General features: G+C 35.6%; 1 protein-coding gene across 3 annotated transcripts in view; it reads left to right on the top strand.

Annotated features, from left to right (window-relative positions):
- Nucleotides 1–6: 6 nt before the first annotated feature.
- Nucleotides 7–19,725, top strand: part of TRPC1 (transient receptor potential cation channel, subfamily C, member 1) — a 93,975-nt gene continuing 74,256 nt past the window's right edge. Inside the window, exons 1-3 of one of the 3 annotated variants that reach the window (XM_008582932.1) lie at nucleotides 48–383; nucleotides 11,307–11,461; nucleotides 17,988–18,089. In XM_008582932.1, the coding sequence (XP_008581154.1) occupies nucleotides 212–383; nucleotides 11,307–11,461; nucleotides 17,988–18,089 (429 nt within the window). In that variant the 5' untranslated portion in view covers nucleotides 48–211. Of the gene's footprint in view, nucleotides 384–11,306; nucleotides 11,462–17,987; nucleotides 18,090–19,725 lie in introns of all 3 variants that reach the window. The other 2 variants (XM_008582930.1, XM_008582931.1) reach the window with 2 other exon arrangements.

Below are 19,725 nucleotides of genomic sequence, written 5' to 3'. Positions count from 1 at the left end.
GGGCCGCGCATGCGCCGCCACCAACCTGGGGCTGTCCGTGGAGGGCGAGTGCTGGCTTCGAGGGGAGGCGACGCCCTTCGGGGCGAACGGGCCGCGCGCAGAGGGGGCCGTGGGGACGACCCATCCCTTTTCCAGCCGTGGGGCTGGGCTGGGGTCGGGGGCGGTGGGGGCCCCGCCCCCGTCTCCTGGCCTGCCCCCTTCATGGGCCGCGATGATGGCGGCTCTGTACCCGACCACGGACCTCACGGGCGCCGCCTCCTCCTCATTGCCTTCTTCCCCCTCCTCTTCGTCGCCAAACGAGGTGATGGCGCTGAAGGATGTGCGGGAGGTGAAGGAGGAGAACACGCTGAATGAGAAGCTTTTCTTGCTGGCGTGCGACAAGGGTGAGAGCTAGGCCCCTTTCTCCGCCTCTGGACGCCCCCGCCCTCCACACCCTCCGTCCTCTCCCCGTCTCGCCTTCCTCGGGCATTCCCTCTGGTTCGGGCGCCCAGCGTCGTTCCGGCGCCGCTTCTGCCTGTGAGTGTGGAGCCGGCGGACGGGGGGAGCTCTGGCCCTGGCCTCCCTTGGTGGGGTCCCGGGTTTCGATAGCGTCGTGGAGCCCGGACCCCAGAGTGTTAGCCCCACTCCTGCTAGCGACCACGTGAATGACCGGGTTCACCCCTCCGGGTTCCGTTCTTTCCTTCTGGGAGCCCAGAGGCTAGTTTCGGACCTTCCTGTCCGAAAATTCCGTGACCTTGCCTTAAGATTCCTCTTACTTATGGGCTGTCACCTGGTTTTTGTTGTAAAAAGAATCCAACAACCTTTTTTCTGTTGTTTAGTTTCAGCTGCCCAGTGCCTTGGCTAGTGACCGTTAAATGAAATTAAGTATATGAATATCTTAGAATGGAGAGACGTGAAATAGGGACAATACTGGAGAAATTCTGCCTTAGTTCCCAAAACTTTCTCCAAGCTTAGCTAACACCTTTGTTCGTGCTTTTTATTGGAAAGAAAGGTTATTGCTCCAGAGGCTTCTTTGGAAGATGAAGGTAGTGAAAAATAATTACAGGGTGAAAATAAGTGGACTATATTTAGTGTGCTTTTCTTTTTTTTAAATCTAGAAATTGATCATTTTTATGGCCATATTAAAGTCTTTTCAGATGAGCATGCTTTTGAGTGACGCATGTTAATAAAAGGAATGGGAAACTGATTGCTTTTATTTCCTACACGAATAAAAGTACTGAAATTTTTCTATTTATAAATTTGTTCGGCTTCCTGTACAATGACCATGCTCATTTAAGACAGCTGTTAGAACCTACAAACTTCCAAAACATAAACCCAAAGGGCAACTTACGCTGTGGAAAGATTAACTACCGAGGATTTTTTGTCTGTGTGTGTTTTTTAATAAATGACAACCTTCCTAACCTCTCTTACTGCTTTTGAAATAGAATTTTATTTTCACAACTTTTTGAACACATTGACATATAAACAAAGTCCAAGTATGTTTATGTGCTTAGGTAACAGTATTAAATAATATTATGAAGCATTTGTTAAAATCCACCATGGACACAACTTCGAGTAGTCTTGGAAATGTGAAGAAACATAGAATGTATGTCTATAATGTCACAAAAATTATGGTCTATGGATTATGTAAAATTATTTAGTATTGTTGGAGTGGGCTTGCCTGAGTTCTCTTCCCTCAAAAATTCTCGAGAGGGGAAGGGAAAGGATTGTGTTGTACTAGAATGAATAAATGGCTGCTCCATCTAGCCCAGCTCACCGTGCTATGGTTATTTTAAAGCAAACAGGAAATATGTTAAGAAAGGGAATTTGATGTTCCTGTCAAACTGAGGACAGGGAAATCTCACAGGGAGTATAGCTGAAGTAGGTACTTGAACGCTATATATATTGAGGATTATTGCATGACATATCTCAAAAGATATTTTTAATTTATGACAGTTTCATAGCCTATCCAGTAGTATCAGTCGAAACAGCTTTGTATTCTTTGTCGGTTTCCCATTTTACAACATCATTAAGATCCTTGGAGAGGTTTGGCTTTTGGGTGTCGGCTGGAAACAAAATAGGCATGCTTTTTCATGCTACATAAATTTTTTTAAAAAATTTGTGAGATAAAAGGTATTTTCTATGTTTCAGGTATGTTGAAACAAGTTCTTGGGTTTGATTTGGAAAAATGGCATATTTCATATACATTCACATTAAAAAATTTCTTTGAGTTGTAAGAGTATATATTTTTTATTTACATGTTTGTATTCACTAATATCAGTAAACCTTTTTTAGTGTTACTCAAACCAAATCTAAAAGTGAAGTTTCCTGAAGTAACTATAGCTTCCACTATTACATTGGAACCTTCATCAGACCAAAATGGCAAACATTTACTGAAACAGCTATAGGATTAGAGTGCACATGCTTTTTCATAGACAGTTTTATTTAATCTTCACAACCCCATGACCTATCCTTATTTTACAGATGAGGAAAATGAAGCTTAGCAAGATTTTAAAATTAATTTGCCCAAAGTTACATTGGCTAGGAAGTCTTAAAACTGGATGTCTCTTCAGCCTGCGCTCTTAACCAGTATGTTATATTGAATGGTTGTAGTTAAATGAATGAAAATCATTTGTGTCAGAAAAGACAGATCCACATTTGGACTTACTAGTTGGAAATTAAACTTGCTTTCTATGGATATTTTGTAAACCTTGATTTCTGTGTATTACATTTATACAGTAAAAGTAAAAAGCAAGCATGGTACTTTAGTAGCACCAGAACAAATCAACTCTAGAACATCTGTGATGTTCCAGAATATCTCATCCTTTTCATTTAGCAATCTTACTTTACATGTGCAAAGTGTTCATAACATATTCCACTTAGGGAGAATTTAGGAATTCCTAAAGCAAAAATTGTGGAGATGACCATGTTAGTGGATGGATGGCCTTTTGGAGATTAAGGAGTAAACAAAAAAAAAGTAGGAAAGAAAAGAAAAATCACTTTATAGTTTATAATAGCTGGCTTTTATGTAAATTAGTTCAGTAGCTCTAGGCAACTGGTAATCTAGGTAGTGGCCTTGCAGTGGTGGCTGTTATTGATCTTCAGAGTGGGTTAGGATCATCTTAAAGGTAACACAGTGTCCTTTCTTTGTATAACATTTAGAAGAAAAAATTAATTGAAAGTTCTGGTGGCAGTTATATAAAGTTAAATCCTTGCAGTGGTGGCTGTTATTGATCTTCAGAGTGGGTTAGGATCATCTTAAAGGTAACACAGGGTCCTTTCTTTGTATAACATTTAGAAGAAAAAATTAATTGAAAGTTCTGGTGGCAGTTATATAAAGTTAAATATGGGCCCCTCAAATGAAATTCTCAGAAAGTACACTTAAATTCTTTTTAGACTTGGAACTCTATAATTCAGGGGTGAAGGTTAATTGAAACAAGAACTGACTTTAAATGTATTGTTTATGAAATATTAAGTAGTGATTCTTACTGCCCATGTCTTTTTCCTCCCTCATTGAGAGTTACTGTGGTAGTGAGCCTCTTTTATTTGTGGTAGCCTGTGGCATCCCTCAGAATAAATAAAGGGTAAATAAGTTTATTTAGGAAGCACCTAAACTAAGTATGATTTGTGTTAATTTTCCTCTTTTAAAGTAACTGTTGAGTAAGATGATGGCTTTTAGTGTGTATGAGTATTCATGAAGATAGACCTGCATGAACCTTTTAATTTGCTGATGATCAGTAATCAGTTGTTGTGCAGAAAAATGAAGTATGAAAGGATTCAGTCCCTACCAACTCTCCATGGAGAGCATTTTCAGGAAATTAGATTTATGGCTGAGTCAGCAGTCCCTTATTGAAATTTCAGCAAGGGATCAGGAGAGGAGTAGAAAGGCAGAATTTTACCTTTATCCCTGGGCTCAGACTACTCCTAGAGTTCTGTGTCACCTTTGTGAGATGATTTGCTGCATAGTACGGAAGGATGCCTTTGATGACTGAATTCCTATGTAAGCTTTATGTAGAATGCTTTGGGCTAAAGATGCTTTTCAAATGTGCCACGCTTCTGGGAAAAGTAATATGAAGCTGCTGTTTTATAACACCTTACTTAATATATTTAATGGGACTTTTGTTTTATCTATTTGAGAAGAGATTTTTCAGTGTGGGGTTGGAGAGGATGGCGGTGGGAAGAAAAATGCAGGATACTGGGTATTGCTGAGAAATTTAATGTTCATAAGGGGCACCTAATATAAAGAAGTATATGTGCTGAAAGGGAAGAAAACTTTGTAGAAAGGATAGGTAAAGAGGGAATTGTAGGCCACATTCTATACAAACATTTCACAAATTGTCATTAGGCATAGCACTTATGTACTTTGTGCAGGAAAGCTTTTCAAATCACCAAAGTTTTAGAATGTACCAGTTGAGAAATGCTATAGAGAATGGTTCAGAGTTATTTTTAACAAAAAATGACAAATCACCAAAATCTTGATGGATAATTTATCTATAACAGAATAATAATCATTGAGCATCTAGCTGCTTCACAGTTCTGTAATACTGGCCTTTCTTTGTAGTGACTACACAGGTTTCTTTATATTATTTTTACTTTGCTGCTCTTTTCTGTAAGTCATCATCAAAATATGATTATCAAGTTAATTGTTTTAAGGCACTGGAAAAGTACTTTATCAATAAATTACTGACTGTATTCCTATCTTTTAGGACTGTAAAGAAGATGCTCTCTTATGCTTTAGTGATGAGCAGTAATGAAAAAAAAAAAGATTCATTTTTATTGTATAGGTATTGTTGCAACCTAAGAATAATTCCTCTTCTTCGATGCCAGTACTATAATATCTTCATAGCTGGCCCATCATATTTAATGATACTGAGAAGCTTAAGATCTAGGATTAGTACTTTAATAGGTAATGAGAAGTTCAAAAGTTCTCACTAAGAGGTGATAAGTAGTGACTATTTAAGAGCCCAAATGAATGATCAGGACTAAAAGAATTCCAGCACTTTATCAATATACAGTTGTCCCTCGGTATTCATGAGAGATTGGTTCCAGGACCCTTAGGATACCAAAATCCACAAATGCTCAAGTCCCTCATATAAAATGGCTTAGTATCTGTATATAGCCCATGCATAGCCTCTTGTATACTTTAAATCATCTCTAGATTGCTTACAGTACCTAACACAATACTGTGTAAATAGTTTTTGTACTGTATTGCTTAAGCAATAATGACAAAAAAAAGTCTGCATGTTCAGTACAGATGCAATTTTTTTTTTCAAATATTTTCCATCTGCAGTTGGTTGAATCTATGCATGCAGAACCCATGGATATGGAGGTCCAACTATACTTATGAAATTCAGTAGAATTTCTTTGGATGCCAAAGCTTTGTGTTCTATAAAGTAGTGATCAACACTGTTATTAATAACTTCTGTTAATTTTCAAAATAACTCATGTTTATTTTTGTGGTCATATTTGTTGCTCTATAACTAATTCTTTTATAGTTTTTCTAATGTAATTTATATTGACCAGTAATGTACTTTTCTAGTTTTATTAATACATATGATTCAAATGTATGTGAATTTAAGCAACATGATAAATTCTTTACTAAACTGTAAACTATGTTGCCACAAACCTGATATAAACTAAGTTTTGCATAACTTGCAACATCACTGAGAATGGGATCTCAAGTCACATACCAGACTCTAATCACAAAGTCAAACATTGCTTCTAACTGTTCTTCCAATTGTCAGATTGAAACATACGCTGTTTATATAATTTTTACCAACTGATTTACTATAAAAAAACAGCATTACCTTCCATGCTGTAGTATAATTTTTCCCTGCAGCAGTGTAGCAGTGTGAATCTTTGCTCTTTTGCCAAATGATATTCATTATCATTAATAGACCTCATTAAGATTCATAAATGACTAAGAAATTATGGTAATAATTTTTTTTCAAAAATATCCAAAGTACTATGGACAGTTCAGCATACCATGTTTTTGAGTATTTTTAATTTTGAAGGTTTCATTCACAACAATGTGATTATGAATACATTGGGGTCTGAAATACTGGATTTTGCATAGTTGATAAAACTATATTTTAAATAATTTTCACTGTAAAAGTCTTTTTTTTTCCTTTTTAGAATTTAAACAAATTTGAAGTTAGCTGTAAAGTTAACAAAACATCAGTATTGTCCTTATTTATATTTCCAGATCCGGAAAATGAATTTGATCATGTCTTTGTATTTTCTGACATTTTTTTCCTCTTAATAAAAGTTTCTGTTTTAAGCAGCCTTGGTAATATTCAGTTAAAATGTTGCAACTGTCACACTCAAAGTTTGTTACAAAAACTTGGTTTGAAAAACTTTACAAATTTTTTGACAGATAAAATTTTTCCTTCCACACTTTATAACTAATTTCAAATTTGGTTAAAATAAACTGATAGACATTAATGCTCTCATTTAAGTGATGGTGAAATTTACCATCATATGCCAGAAAATCAAACAAGATGTGAGAATAAGATGGAATGACCTGTCCTTGATCGATATTGTAAAATTTCTCCACTGTGTTTCTCATGGGTTTATTACAGTGGGCCTGAGTAAAGGATCCTTGGGATTACTCTGGTATTTTATATACTGTTTCATTTTTTAAAGTTGCTGGTTAGGACATTACATTGATTTCATGACTGTTAATGGATTGCAATCCGCAGTTTGGAAACCTTGGTCTAAAATGAACATAGTGTGTGAGCGGGAAAGTGGCACAAGGTAAATTCAGAATGGTGGCAAGGCCCAGGTCCTAAAGGGCTTTGTAGGTCATAGTAAAAATTTTGGCTTTTAAGTGTGATAGAAAATTGTGAGGGTTGTAAGCTTGATAACGATTTGAATTTTAAAAAGATCACTCTGGCTGCAGGGTGGGGAGTGGACCAAGGGGTGGGGCTAGAGCAGGGTAGGAAAACTATGGCCCACAGGCCAAATCCACTGGTTTTTGTAAGTGCTGTGAGCTAAGACTGGTTTTTACATTTTACATTTGAAATGGCTAAAAAAAAAAAAAAAAATTTTACAACACATGAAAATCCTACAAAATCCAAATTTTGGTATCCATAAACAAAGTTTTATTGGAAGACATCCACCATCATTTGTTTACATATGGTCTATGGCCACTTTTGTCCTGAAAGAGCAAAGTTGGGTAGTTGGACTGAGATGGCATGGCCCACAAAGCCTAAAATATTTACTGCCTGGCCCTTTTTCGGAACAAGTTTGTTGACCCCTGTGCTAGAGTATAAAGTATTAATAACTAATATAAAATGGCAACAGGGAAAAGAATCCAGTGTAAACTGAATTGAACTTTAACTTTTAGAGAAGACTGGGTGTTTTAAAGGGAGAATGAGGGAATAGGGAAAAAGGTGAGTGGGGGCTCAGTAGAGTCAGGGAAGTGCACAAAAAATTACTAAAAGCGGGCCGGCCCAGTGGCGCACTGCGCTAGTGCGCCGCTTGGGAAGCGCGGCGGCGCTCCCGTCAAGGGTTCGGATCCCATATACAGACCGGTTCCCGCTCACTGGCTGAGCGAGGCGTGGGGGCGGCAACCAAGGGTTGCGATCCCGTTGCCGGTCCCGGTCCGGTACGGGAGCGACACTGAGGGTTGCGAACCGTTGCCGGACACGGAAAAAGACAAAAAAAAAAATTACTAAAAGCAAGAAGCAGGAGTTGGTCCATGTGAAACCCATCTAGGTTTGCTAACTGACACTTAATGCAAGTTAGCTCCTACCCGCAGAGACTGGGAGACAGGGGCCGCCTTCAGGTGTTTGTTGGAACAAATAGTGAATTCTTTTGGCAGCTTTGAGTTTTCTCAGGTAGGCACTTTAAGAGTGGCTAGGGTCCTCCTAGGAATGCAACCTTGAGCTGTTAGAAACTGTGTTAGTATTTTGTTCAAGTCTTTGTAGGCCAGCATTGAGGGCTAGTGGAGAAGAGAGCTTATAGGAACCTGACTAGAGTTTGGTCAAGGAGAGAATCTTTGTCAGCAGCTGTATCAGTTAACAGGCTGTTGCAGAGTCCAGGAGAGAGATAATGGTGGCTTGGACTGGAGGTAGCCGTATACATGGAAACAAATAGATGAGTATGGAAGGTATTTTGGAGAAGAGGCTGAGGAGACTTGCTGTTGAATGGGTATACTTCCTATAGAATTGATTTTAAAAAGGTGTTTTTTTTCTTCACTGAAAAAAAGACAAGCATCTAGCCCAAAAAGCAAACAGATTATTTTGCATCTTCTTCTATATATTTTAAAAGACAAAAGATGTATGTAACTCTTGAAAGCAACTTCAGTATGAATTGAAAAGCATTTATATATTTGTTTGGCATACAAAGACATTTTAAATTGTAATCCTTGCTCTATAACTAGTTTCTAGCTATTTAAGTTTCCTAACTTCTTTTTACATACACACTCATCCTAAAAATTAAAACTGTTCTGGTCTTTTTGAATATAGCACATTGTTTTAAATAACTTGCAAATATAAATTTTAGTAGAATGCTTAGCAATCACTCTAGGTTTCCTATGGGTTCTCTGACTAGTGCATGTGATTTTTTTTCATTTGCATGAATGTGTTAGCTGTGGCAGAGTGGAACTTTGTATTTTAAGGGATGAAGATTATTTATTTCATTTTGATTTTTAAGGTTTTTTTTTCTTTGTGTAGCTCCCTTACTACAATGGAAATAGTCTTTGAAACTGGAGTATCTGATATTTGCAATGCAGTTTCTTTTTTAACAACAATCTAAACTTTTAAAACATAGCAATTATTTTTGTCCATTTGCTATACCTGAAATTTTAAAAATTTTATTAAAATCTATTTATGTAATTCTTCATACTTTTCTGCCTCTAGCAATATGGCTGACTAGGTAATCTGAAAACCCTCTGCTTCAAATCACCTAAAAAGGATAGCTAAAATATAACAAACATCCATTTAAATGAACAGCTGAGCTTTCAAAAAAATAGAGGAAACATCCAGTATCCAAAAGTGAAGAAAAGAGTGAAAAACAGGAGTGTGTGAGCTGACACTATGGCTGCTGCATGGGTGGGGCAAGAGTTATTGGTCTGGGTATTGCAGGGATTTAAGTTTTAATGCCCAAATGCGAACATGTCACAAGGACTTGTATCTACACAAAGTTAGGAGTTGGACCAAACATCTAAGCATAAAACTAGGATCTTTAAATGACTGTATCTTCAGCAAAGATGAGCAAAGAATCCATCCACCAGTACAGGGAAAACAACAACAACAAAAGAAAACAAGGCTTGTCTTAGTTGGGCTCAGAATGGGAGGAAAAATAAGACTCCCCTAAGAATATATAACCATAGTCCTGTCTGTTGTTGTCTTGGGGTTCAAATTAATACTACCTTCAGATAAACTATCATATAGATACCGTAAAATAATTGTGTTTAAAATGACTCAAAACTTAAGGAAATGAAAATACAAGAAAATAAGTCAAAAGGTTTAGAAAGGAATCCAATAAAACATAAAAATAAAAAATAGTCACTAAAATGTTTTTTTAAAAAATCAATGAATGGGTTAATCAGCGGAGATAGCTGAAAGAAGAATGTGACTATAGGAGAAGATCTGAAGAAATTACCCAGAATGCAGGAAAGAGTGTGAGAAAGAGGAAGAATAAGAAATCTTGAGAGATGCAGAAGTTGGAATTAGAAAGTCTAACATAATGTCTAGTAGAAGTTCCAAAAGTAGAAAAAGTTATATGGAGATGAAGCAATATTTGAAGAGATAATGGCTGAAAATATTGCAGAATTAATAAAGGGCAGAAGTCAAATTTAGAAAGCCTAATGAATACCAGGCAGGATAAATAAAAAATTAGGCCTCACCTTAGACACATCAGAATAACAAAATATAGCAGTGTTTTTATGGGTAGTATTCTCTTGGTACTAAGATAATTGAAATAGATTCACCTGAAATAAGGTTTTAACTATTATTTTCCAGTAATAGTTGTAAATTTTTATTGGTCTGGCTGTTTGGTCACTATCAGTTCAACTCGGCACTAACAGTATCACTTTGTGAAGTGTGTGATAAGTTTTTGCCATGGAGTATTAGTGTCTAGTAATTGGTGCTATGAGGGAATTTCTTCTTTTTGTGACTAGTTTTCTTCTTGAGGGAACTAAGGAAAAATGTCATGAAAACTACAATTCAACTTCTTTCAAAAGAAGTTGGGGGGGCACTTTAAAATTAAAAATAATAGCAAATTTATTTGAAATTTTAACAAATAAAATCTGTTGCCTATCTTATCTACTCATTTAGTCCAGTTTTAGTATTTTCTCTTACTGTATCATGAAATCATGCATTTCTTTTTCCTCCTGATTTCTGCTCTGATTGTTCTTTCCCTGTTTCTTATTCGTGGACTTCTAAGGAGCAACTATATTTGTAAGTCCCTCTATTTTATTCATCTTAGGTTTAAAAAGTAAGATGAAACAAAATAAACAAAACCCTGGTGCTTTCTTTTTCTATTTAATTAACATTTCTCTTTAGATTTATTCCCCTTAATCCTGCACCACCTGGTCAGCAGACAAATAGAATATGGAACCTTGGTATAAATGATTACTGCTGTAGTTATTCTCATTTTCCCACATGGGACAACTGTTTTGTTGTGGGCTATAGTCAGGCAGAAGGCAATCAGCCTGCTCTTGACAGGTCAAGCACCAATCCTAGTCCTGCTTTAGAGTGTTATGAGCTCAATGTTCCCTGGTCATTTAATCTAAACAGCTTCATTAATGAGATGGGGTGTGGTGTGTGTGCATTGGGAGGGTAGGGAGGAGAGGAGAGGATTTGGAGGCATCCTTCCCTCTTATGCATACCCACAAGCCCATATGTGTTCACACTGGTTTTCCAAATGTTTTACCCTGTAAAACCTCTTTATAATATCCTCTACTTATTATTAGACCTCATTTTTAACTATTATGATGTGTGAGTAAATTGTATATATTTGAGATATATAACTTAATTCCTCCAAACTTCTTCTATTTTATTTTTCTAGCTTTCAATATCTTCTAAAAGTTTCTCTTCTTATAATCATCCAGTTTTGAATTTTAAACTACTAACTTTCATTTCATACCACACATTTAAAAATTTTCTGCTTGCTTTTTATGTTTGCAGCTGATATACATATATTTTATCAAGATTTAAGTTTTCAGCAAGGAAATGTTAACATTTTCTGTGCACATTTCCAAATACAAAAATGAGTTTAGGTTTTTTAATCTTTTAATTCAACAAGCTCAGTTTTTCTTTATAGTCATTCTTATTTAATATATTATGGATATTAAATTATGTTTGTATATTGTTATTTAGGTGACTATTATATGGTAAAAAAGATTTTGGAGGAAAACAGTTCAGGTGACTTGAACATAAATTGCGTAGATGTGCTTGGGAGAAATGCTGTTACCATAACTATTGAAAACGAAAACTTGGATATACTGCAGCTTCTTTTGGACCACGGTTGTCAGGTACAAACCAAGATAATTTTATCCAGTAGCTTCTAAGTACTGTTAGATATGCCATGTTTTCTTCTTCCCTTCTATTTTTTTTCTTTTTCCTTCATTTCTTCCTGTTTTGTTTTTCTTTCATTCGGCTTTTGTTTGGTTTTCAACCACTGAAGTTTTTTAAGTAAAGTAAAAAAACCCTTTTTTAAAAGTATAATATTTTGAATTGATTTCTCTTTTTCCTTTCAACTGTCACTTTTCCCCACACTTTTTTTTAAATTACCTATTATTATTACTCTTTATATTATAGACCTAAAAATAGTACAAGTGTTCTGGAAGTTTCAGGTTTTTCTGTGGCCCATATTATTTACCAGCATATAAACAGAATGTACCTGACTCACAAAAAAATTTTCAGTTTGACTTTGCTTTTCTCTTAAGTTTCATTAAATTTTTCTATTTGTTTGAAATTTAATGTTTGCTTATATCTAAGAATGAATGAATTTTTTTAAACTGGAAAAGATAGACCTTTTGTCTTCATGTTAGTTCAGGTGGAAAAACAGGCATGCATGTAAGCCTTAGGATATTCAGTCTACAGATTCTGAAAGAAATTTAATAATATTATTTTCCTTTCCTTTTCAGTTTGCATATGATAGGACTTAGCACATGAATTGTGGCTTTTTAATTTTTTTTTATTTTTTATTTTTTTGCGGCTGGCCAGTATGGGGATCTGAACCCTTTCTTTTTTTCTTAACAAAACATTTTTGAGTGGCATCAGGAAGCACTCACAGTAGAGTTTCAGAATATAAATAAGGGTAGTTCAATGTACATTTCTATTATATAGATGTATTGCAACATATGGTCCTGCCTCTACATATATATACTCGGAGAAAAAAAATTGCTCACCCAGCAACCTCAACTATTCAGAACACAACTGAAAATCAGGAACTAGCTAAAAAATACCTCTGAGCAGCCAGAGTAACTGCCATGAAGTTTCCAAATTAAGTTTGTGAACTTTAGTTATAGGAGTACTTCTGGAGCTCTGTTTCAAAGTCTATTTTTTCTCATTTTAGATTCCATTTGAACGAACTTCATTACTTAGTTTTCTAATCCATAGAGAATTAAGGGGTAATGTAAGCCACATTAGAGCTGCAGTGGAACAAAACGAGATATGGTACCTCTTACGCTATTTAAAAAAGAGGTGAATAGTATTACATATCTGACCATCTTTGAGGGAGCTGTATGTTACAGTGGTAATTGAGGTTTATAACAATGACCTAGAGTCAGTAAGGAAAGGTTAAATTATATTCAGTACCTGTTGTTTTAGAAGAAAGAAGAATATATATATATATATATATAAATTCTTCTTTCGAAAAAAGAATATATATATATACACATATATTTATATACACACACACTCATATATACACACATATATATATAAAACATCTGAAAGCAGAAGACTTCAATCAAAATAGTTTAAATTTTAAAGTTAAACACTTAAAGGCATAAGCTTCAGTTAACCTAGAAAATAGGGTTATAAAGAAATTCAGTTCCTGATGATTCTGAATAATAGAGGTATTATGGTATAATAATTTTGTGGTTTTACACATATGGACATATGTATGTAATTGTTCTGCAATATACATGGTTCTTTCACATATGTGATCACATTTGAACATCATAGTCAACCTGTATAGATGTTATATTTTATAGATCAGAAAACTGAGGCTCATAGACTTTAATGAATTGCCCGAAGTTCTAAAATTAGTACAGGCAAAGCTAAGATTTGAACTTAATCTTCTGACTGCAAATCCCATGCTCTTTCCAGGTCACTGGGTTCTGTTGAGGTTACCTATGTCTTTTCTTCTATCAGTCAAACAATGTCCAAGGACGTTGGTTGGGTGTGGTTATGGAAATGAATAAGTAAAACATGGGTTCTGCACTAAAGGATCTTAAAACGAATTGGACAATTAAAGTATATATGAATTACAAATCAATTAAATAATGCAAAGGTGTATCTGATAATTACTAAGTGATAATAATTCTTGACCCTTGTACGAGGGTACTTCAGAAAGTTCATGAAAAGATTCATATTATCTTTTAATTCTATTTTTTCATGAACTTTTTGAAGTATCCTTGTATATTGCTTTGCAGTTACAAAATGCTTTCAGGTATTTTATCTTGCGTTATATCAATGGTTCCCAATCAAATGATTTTGCCCCCAGTAGGGGACACTTGGCAATGTCTGGAGACATTTTTGGATTCACTTGGGGGCAGGTTACTACTGGTATCCAGTGGGTAGAGGCTAGGGATGTTGCTGAACATCCTAGAATACACAGGACAGCTGCCACAACAAAAAATTAAAATCTGGCTCAAAATGTCAATAGTGCCACTATTGAGAAACCCTATTTTATACTTAAACTTTTGTGGTTCAATATAAATGTTTTAGAAATATAGAAAATGGCAAGATCATTGTGGATTGGTGCTATCAAGAAAGATTTGGTTGGAAGAGTGTCAGTTGAGCTCAGCCTTGAAATATTAATAATTGCTAATGCTTATATAGTGCTGCTCTGTGCCAGGAACCTTAAATATATTCACTTAATCCTCGCAACAGCTCTATGAGGTAGATACCACTATTAGCCCCATTTTATGAAGGAGGAGACTGAGGTACAGAAAGGTTAAGTAACTTGTCCAAAGTCTGCTGTAATTGGTAGACCTGGAATTTGAACTCAGGTTTTTGAACTCTGGCTCTAGAGTCCATGCTCTTACCTATTACCCTAATCTGCTCTCAAAAATGTATAGATAGGTAGGGAACAGGGGATGTGGAGAAGGAAGTAAATAAAGGGACATGCAATGTATATTCTTGAGACAATGAACTGACTTAGCCTTTTTGAACAAAATATTTGGGTTAGAGAATAGTGGGAATTATCAAGAAAAATAATTAAAACAAAACTGATAAAAAGAGCCTGAAATGCCAGGCTAAGGAATTTGGGTTTTATATAATAGGCAGTGGGTTATCATTAAATGATTTTTGAGAAAGGGTGTGAAATCTGTACAATGGCATTTCAGAAAGATGAATCTAGTGGCTGAGTTTAGCATAGATTGGAAAATGCTAAGTGAAGAAGGCTATAGCCCATGTGAGCAATTTTTGTAATAAGCCAGATATGAAGAGGTTAAGGCCTGAACTGGTGTAGTTGCTATAAGAATAGTGGCTATAAGAAGAGGGGGGGGAAGGGGCCGGCCCGGTGGCACACTGCTACAGTGCGCCGCTTGGGAGCGCGGCAGCGCTTCCGCCGAGGGTTCGGATCCCACATACAGACTGGCTGCTCACTGGCTGAGCGAGGTGCGGGCGCAACACCGAGGGTTGCGATCCTGTTGCCAGTCCCGGTCCAGTATGGGTGCAACACTGAGGGTTGTGATCCGTAGCCGGTCACGAAAAAAGACAAAAAGGGAAAGAAAAAAAAAAAAAAAAAAAGAGGCGGGGGGGAAAGGCAGATGTGAGAGATGTTATGAGGAAGGATTGACAGATTGTAGTGAATATTTAAATTTGGAAGGGGGAATTGAGAAAAGTAGTCCAAGGTGATGTGGAAATCTTATATATTTGGGTGACTGGGAGAACCATGAAAGAAGAACATCAAGTTCAGAAGAGAAGTCAAGCTTGGGGCAAAGAAATGTGAATTTTGGTTTTAGCCTTAGTGATTTGGGGGATATTAGGCAGTCCCCAACAGATGGTCACAAATGAAGATTATATCTCTAGAGAGAGGCTTGGCTAAAGGGATACAGTAGGTAGTCATGGGCATGGGGATGACCACCAATGTCATGAGAATGGGTGAAATCACAGAGAAGAGCAACGGGCTGGTGCAGATTCATTCTTAGGGAGTATCTACATTTAGTAAAGGGCATTAGATAGAAAGCATTTCATTAAAGGAGACCAGATAAATGGCTGAGGATGTCAGAGGCAGTTAGGATTATGCAGCCTCTATTTGCAATAGAGGCTGGTTTCTATTGTGGTTTCTATTGTGAAACCAAAGAAATAGTTTTCATATGTTGCTTAGAAATCAAGAAAAATGAGGAGGTAGAAAAGACCATTGAATTTTGAAAGTATGGCATTAGTAGAATGAAAGAAATTGATACACATTGATTTGAGAAGTTTGATATAGTAAAAGGAAGAAGAAAACTTGAGTGTTAAGAGAAAGATAAGATCAAGTCAAGTTAGCAAAGAGTGAGGAAGGATTTAGAGTTTTGGGAGGTCGAAGCTGGGATTGGTGTTTCTGTGAATGCAGGACTGAGGTCCTATAGATGGAAGAGCATTAAATAGAATACTAAGGTGGAAAATTTAGCTTTGGAAAGGAAATAAGTAGCTTTTTACTTTAAGCTCAGAGGAAAGAGTATGGGAATTGTTGAAAAATTCTGAGGTGAGAAGGAAGATAGTGGCCTCAAATACATAAGTGTATGTATCAAAGAGATTTTAATAAGGAATGGTCAAATATCTGAGAAATTGGAAAACAAGATTAGTGAAGACATTTTGTATAACTGAATATATTTTAAAAATAACTTAGATCATTTTTTCCTTCTGAATGCTATTGATTTATCAAATAACATACCATTTCTGCAGAATAAGTCAATGGTAACAACTCCTTATTTACATAACATTTTTATATAAATGAATATTTTTTTATAGCTGAAGCTTATCCTTTTAAGCATTGAAAGATTTAATGTAGATCTTTATTCTTTACTAAGTAGTGTGTCTGAATATAATTTAACTTTATCATCACAAGTTGGAATCATGGAGAATGCTATCATTTTCCTTTGCTTCATATGGTCTGAAACTATTAACGTATTTGTCATTACATTAAGTGGCTTAAGACTGCTGTGCAGTGATAGTGATCTTGCTATTCTGGTATTTTATCTTTTCAGTGGTCTACTTTCAGCATTTTTTTTTCTTCTTTTTTCCCCACTTTGTTGTTTTTAATTTAGCTGTACCCTTATTAAGTAAAGACCTGAAAGATAATTGGGAAAGCCAGGTATCTGTTATTTATAGACAACTCAAAGTCAGTATGCTTGGGCCTGTTTCTTCTGGGAAACAATGTCCATGAAGTCAGTCTGTGAGAGCTCAATGTGTGTTTTTGTTTTTTTAAGTTGCAGCAGGATCCATGTTTTAGATGGTTGACATTGCCTGGTGTTTGACTTTGAGAGCACTAGCATTACTATAGTTAGCTTTAAAATTAAAAATCATAAATAAAATATTTAGTAGTAATGGATACAGGTTTCTTTTTGTTCATTTGCTACAGTAACTGAATATGCTAAAAACTGAAGAGAAATGTTTGCAAAGCAGAAAATAGTAATGCTAGACTTTAAAACATAGGCTACAGACCAATGAACCCTAAAAACATTAAGGGATAAAATGGATTAAATTTCTCATCTGGGTGGGAACTTTTTCTTATGGGAAAAACATAGGTGATTTCTAATGGTTGAATGAGGACTTCAACCCTTTCTTTGGGGTGTTTAGTCCTATTTTTAGACATCCAAGTAAAGTCTGGCATTTTTAGTCCTGTTTTTGACATCCAGATAAAGTGGATAAAAGCTTTACTCTTTTCAGCTGCAATGAATATTAAAGATTTGATATTGTTTCATTCCCAAGAGGAAGAAAATTGATTGATTTAGATAGATATTAAAGATTATAACACTTTTTAACATAACACATATTGAAAATAATCAGGGCATTTTCTTAGAGTAAATCATTATTTATTCCCATGTTTTCATTCTGCCTTTGTTGTTTTCCTTGAAAAACAAGAAACAAAAACCTGATGTCAAGGTTGCCAATAGAACTGTAGGCTTTGTTACACAAAGTTAAAAAGTCCCATTTCCTCTGTCTACTTAGTTTTTCCTTCTGTCAAAGTTGGATCTTCACAATGAGCTATGGATTGACAGTACAACTGTAAAATCACTTCTCTCTCCTTTCTCTATGAACTTTGGTAGCTTAATTCTTTGTGATTTATACTTGATAAGAGTGCTAATACTAATGTCAAATTTGTGCCATTTCAGTTAGCCGTGTATGTTTTTAGATGAGAATAGAGGGCTTTCCCCTTTATATATTTTCCATTCTTCCCTTTCCTCATGGTTGCATTGATGATGATCATTTTTATTAGACTGAACACAATCCTTTACCTGTCGTAATAGTTCCTGGCAATTTCTTTTATAGATATGGAATGTTAAAATTCTTTTGGTCCACAGTTCAAGAGTAAAGATCTTGAAAAAAAATTTCAACTTTAAATACTGCATGGATTAGCACTACTCCACTAATAATCCTTTCTATCAAGCATTCATTATTTTTACCAGCTCATGCATTGAAAGGTGGACAGAAACGTGTGTATTGTGGTACACAGAAGTACTGCTAAGGCAACCAAGATGTACAGTCCAAATTTTTGAAAATCCAGTATTACTGTATATAATACAGTTTAAAATTTTTTAAGATTTATTTATGAATTAGTAAAAATAAATAGTTTACCTTTTTATCTTCATTTTCATTTTTAACTTTTTTTTTTTAAAGTCCACAGATGCACTTTTGGTGGCAATCGACTCTGAAGTAGTGGGAGCTGTTGATATACTACTTAATCATCGACCAAAACGATCATCAAGACCAACTATAGTAGTTAGTACTCTTAAATATTTATTAATTTGGATTTTTGAACCAAAATAGATCTCCTACCCCATTGCCATTTTTTTCTTCCCCCAAATTTATTTTGTTTCTAAAAATTAGATATTTTTTTTACTCTGTAAGATATTACTTTAAAGTAAGTACACACTTGCAAGAATAATTAGTATTGCTTTCAGGAAACCTTTTTTAAATTAGTTGATATTTTCATAATTTTGTCAGTGTAGACCAGTATTTTTAGTTTGGACTATTCTGCAGGTAATGTTGAAAATGTAGATTAGTTTCCAGATAGATTTAAGAATTAAATGTAAACAATGAAACCATAAAACTAGAAGAAAATGTAGGTGAACATTTAACTGTTTGGGATTGGAAGGACTTTTTAAGCATGAAAGCAATAGACAGAAATCACAGTGGCACAGTCTTTGGCTGTTATAGAAGTTAAATTTCTGGAATTCAAACATTAGGCAAAATTTAGAAAGCAGATGGATAATTAGAGAAAGATATTGCAGCATATATTACAAACTAATAATTTTAATGTTATTCCAATGATGAAAAATACCAAAATCATATTTGAAAAAAACATGAAAAAAATCAGAAAAGAAAATGTAAAATATTAAGCATTACTGATAGTAAAATATGAGACACTAACTTTTATTTATCAAATTAGCAATTTTTTTTTTTTTTAAATAATGACCGGTAAGGGGATCTTAACCCTTGACTTGGTGTTGTCAGCACCATGCTCACCTAGTGAGCTAACTGGCCATCCCTATATGGGATCCAAACCTGTGGCCTTGGTGTTATCAGCACCACACTCTCCCGAGTGAGCCACAGGCTGGCCCCAGCAAATATTTTTTAAAAATAATAATCATTGATGGCAAGAGAGTAATACAGTCTCATATACCACTGGTGGGGCAGGTATTTTGGGAATGCATTTTGGCAAGATTTGTCATAAACAAGAAAGATGTTGATATTTTTTAACCTAGTGCTTTCTCCTATAGGAACCTATCAAGGAAATGGTCATAAATGTGGACAAAAATGTTGCTTGCATGGGCCGGCCCGGTGGCGCACTGGATAAGTGCGCCGCTTGGGAAGCGCGGTGGCGCTCCCGCCCGAGGGTTCGGATCCCACATACAGACCGGTTCCCGCTCACTGGCTGAGCGAGGCGCGGGGGCAACGCCGAGGGTTGCGATCCCGTTGCCGGTCCCCGGTCCGGTACAGGGGCAACACTGAGGGTTGCGATCCGTTGCCGGACACGGAAAAAGACAAAAAGACAAAAAAAAAAAAATGTTGCTTGCAATCTTACTTGTAACGGTGAAAATAAAAAAAAAAACACTATGTGACACAATCTAAACATCCCAAAATAGAAGATAGGAAATATAAATAATTACATATACACACAATGGAATATTATGCAATCATAAAAGTGGTATTTTTAAAAGGATATTTAGGAACATGGAAAAATATGATATAGTAAGTGAATAAAAAAGGGGGAGAAACAGTAAATTGTACATATAATTTGATCTAAGGTTAAAAATATGCATAGAAAAGGGCCTGTTCGGAAATGCAGCAAAATTTTACCTAACAGTACTCATCTCTTATTGACTGACCAAATTGAGGATATCTTTTTCTTACT

The sequence above is a fragment of the Galeopterus variegatus genome, unplaced genomic scaffold, assembly GCF_000696425.1.
Source record: "Galeopterus variegatus unplaced genomic scaffold, G_variegatus-3.0.2 Scaffold2769, whole genome shotgun sequence".
NCBI lineage: Eukaryota > Metazoa > Chordata > Mammalia > Dermoptera > Cynocephalidae > Galeopterus > Galeopterus variegatus.
This window is presented reverse-complemented; position numbering and strand designations above follow the sequence as displayed.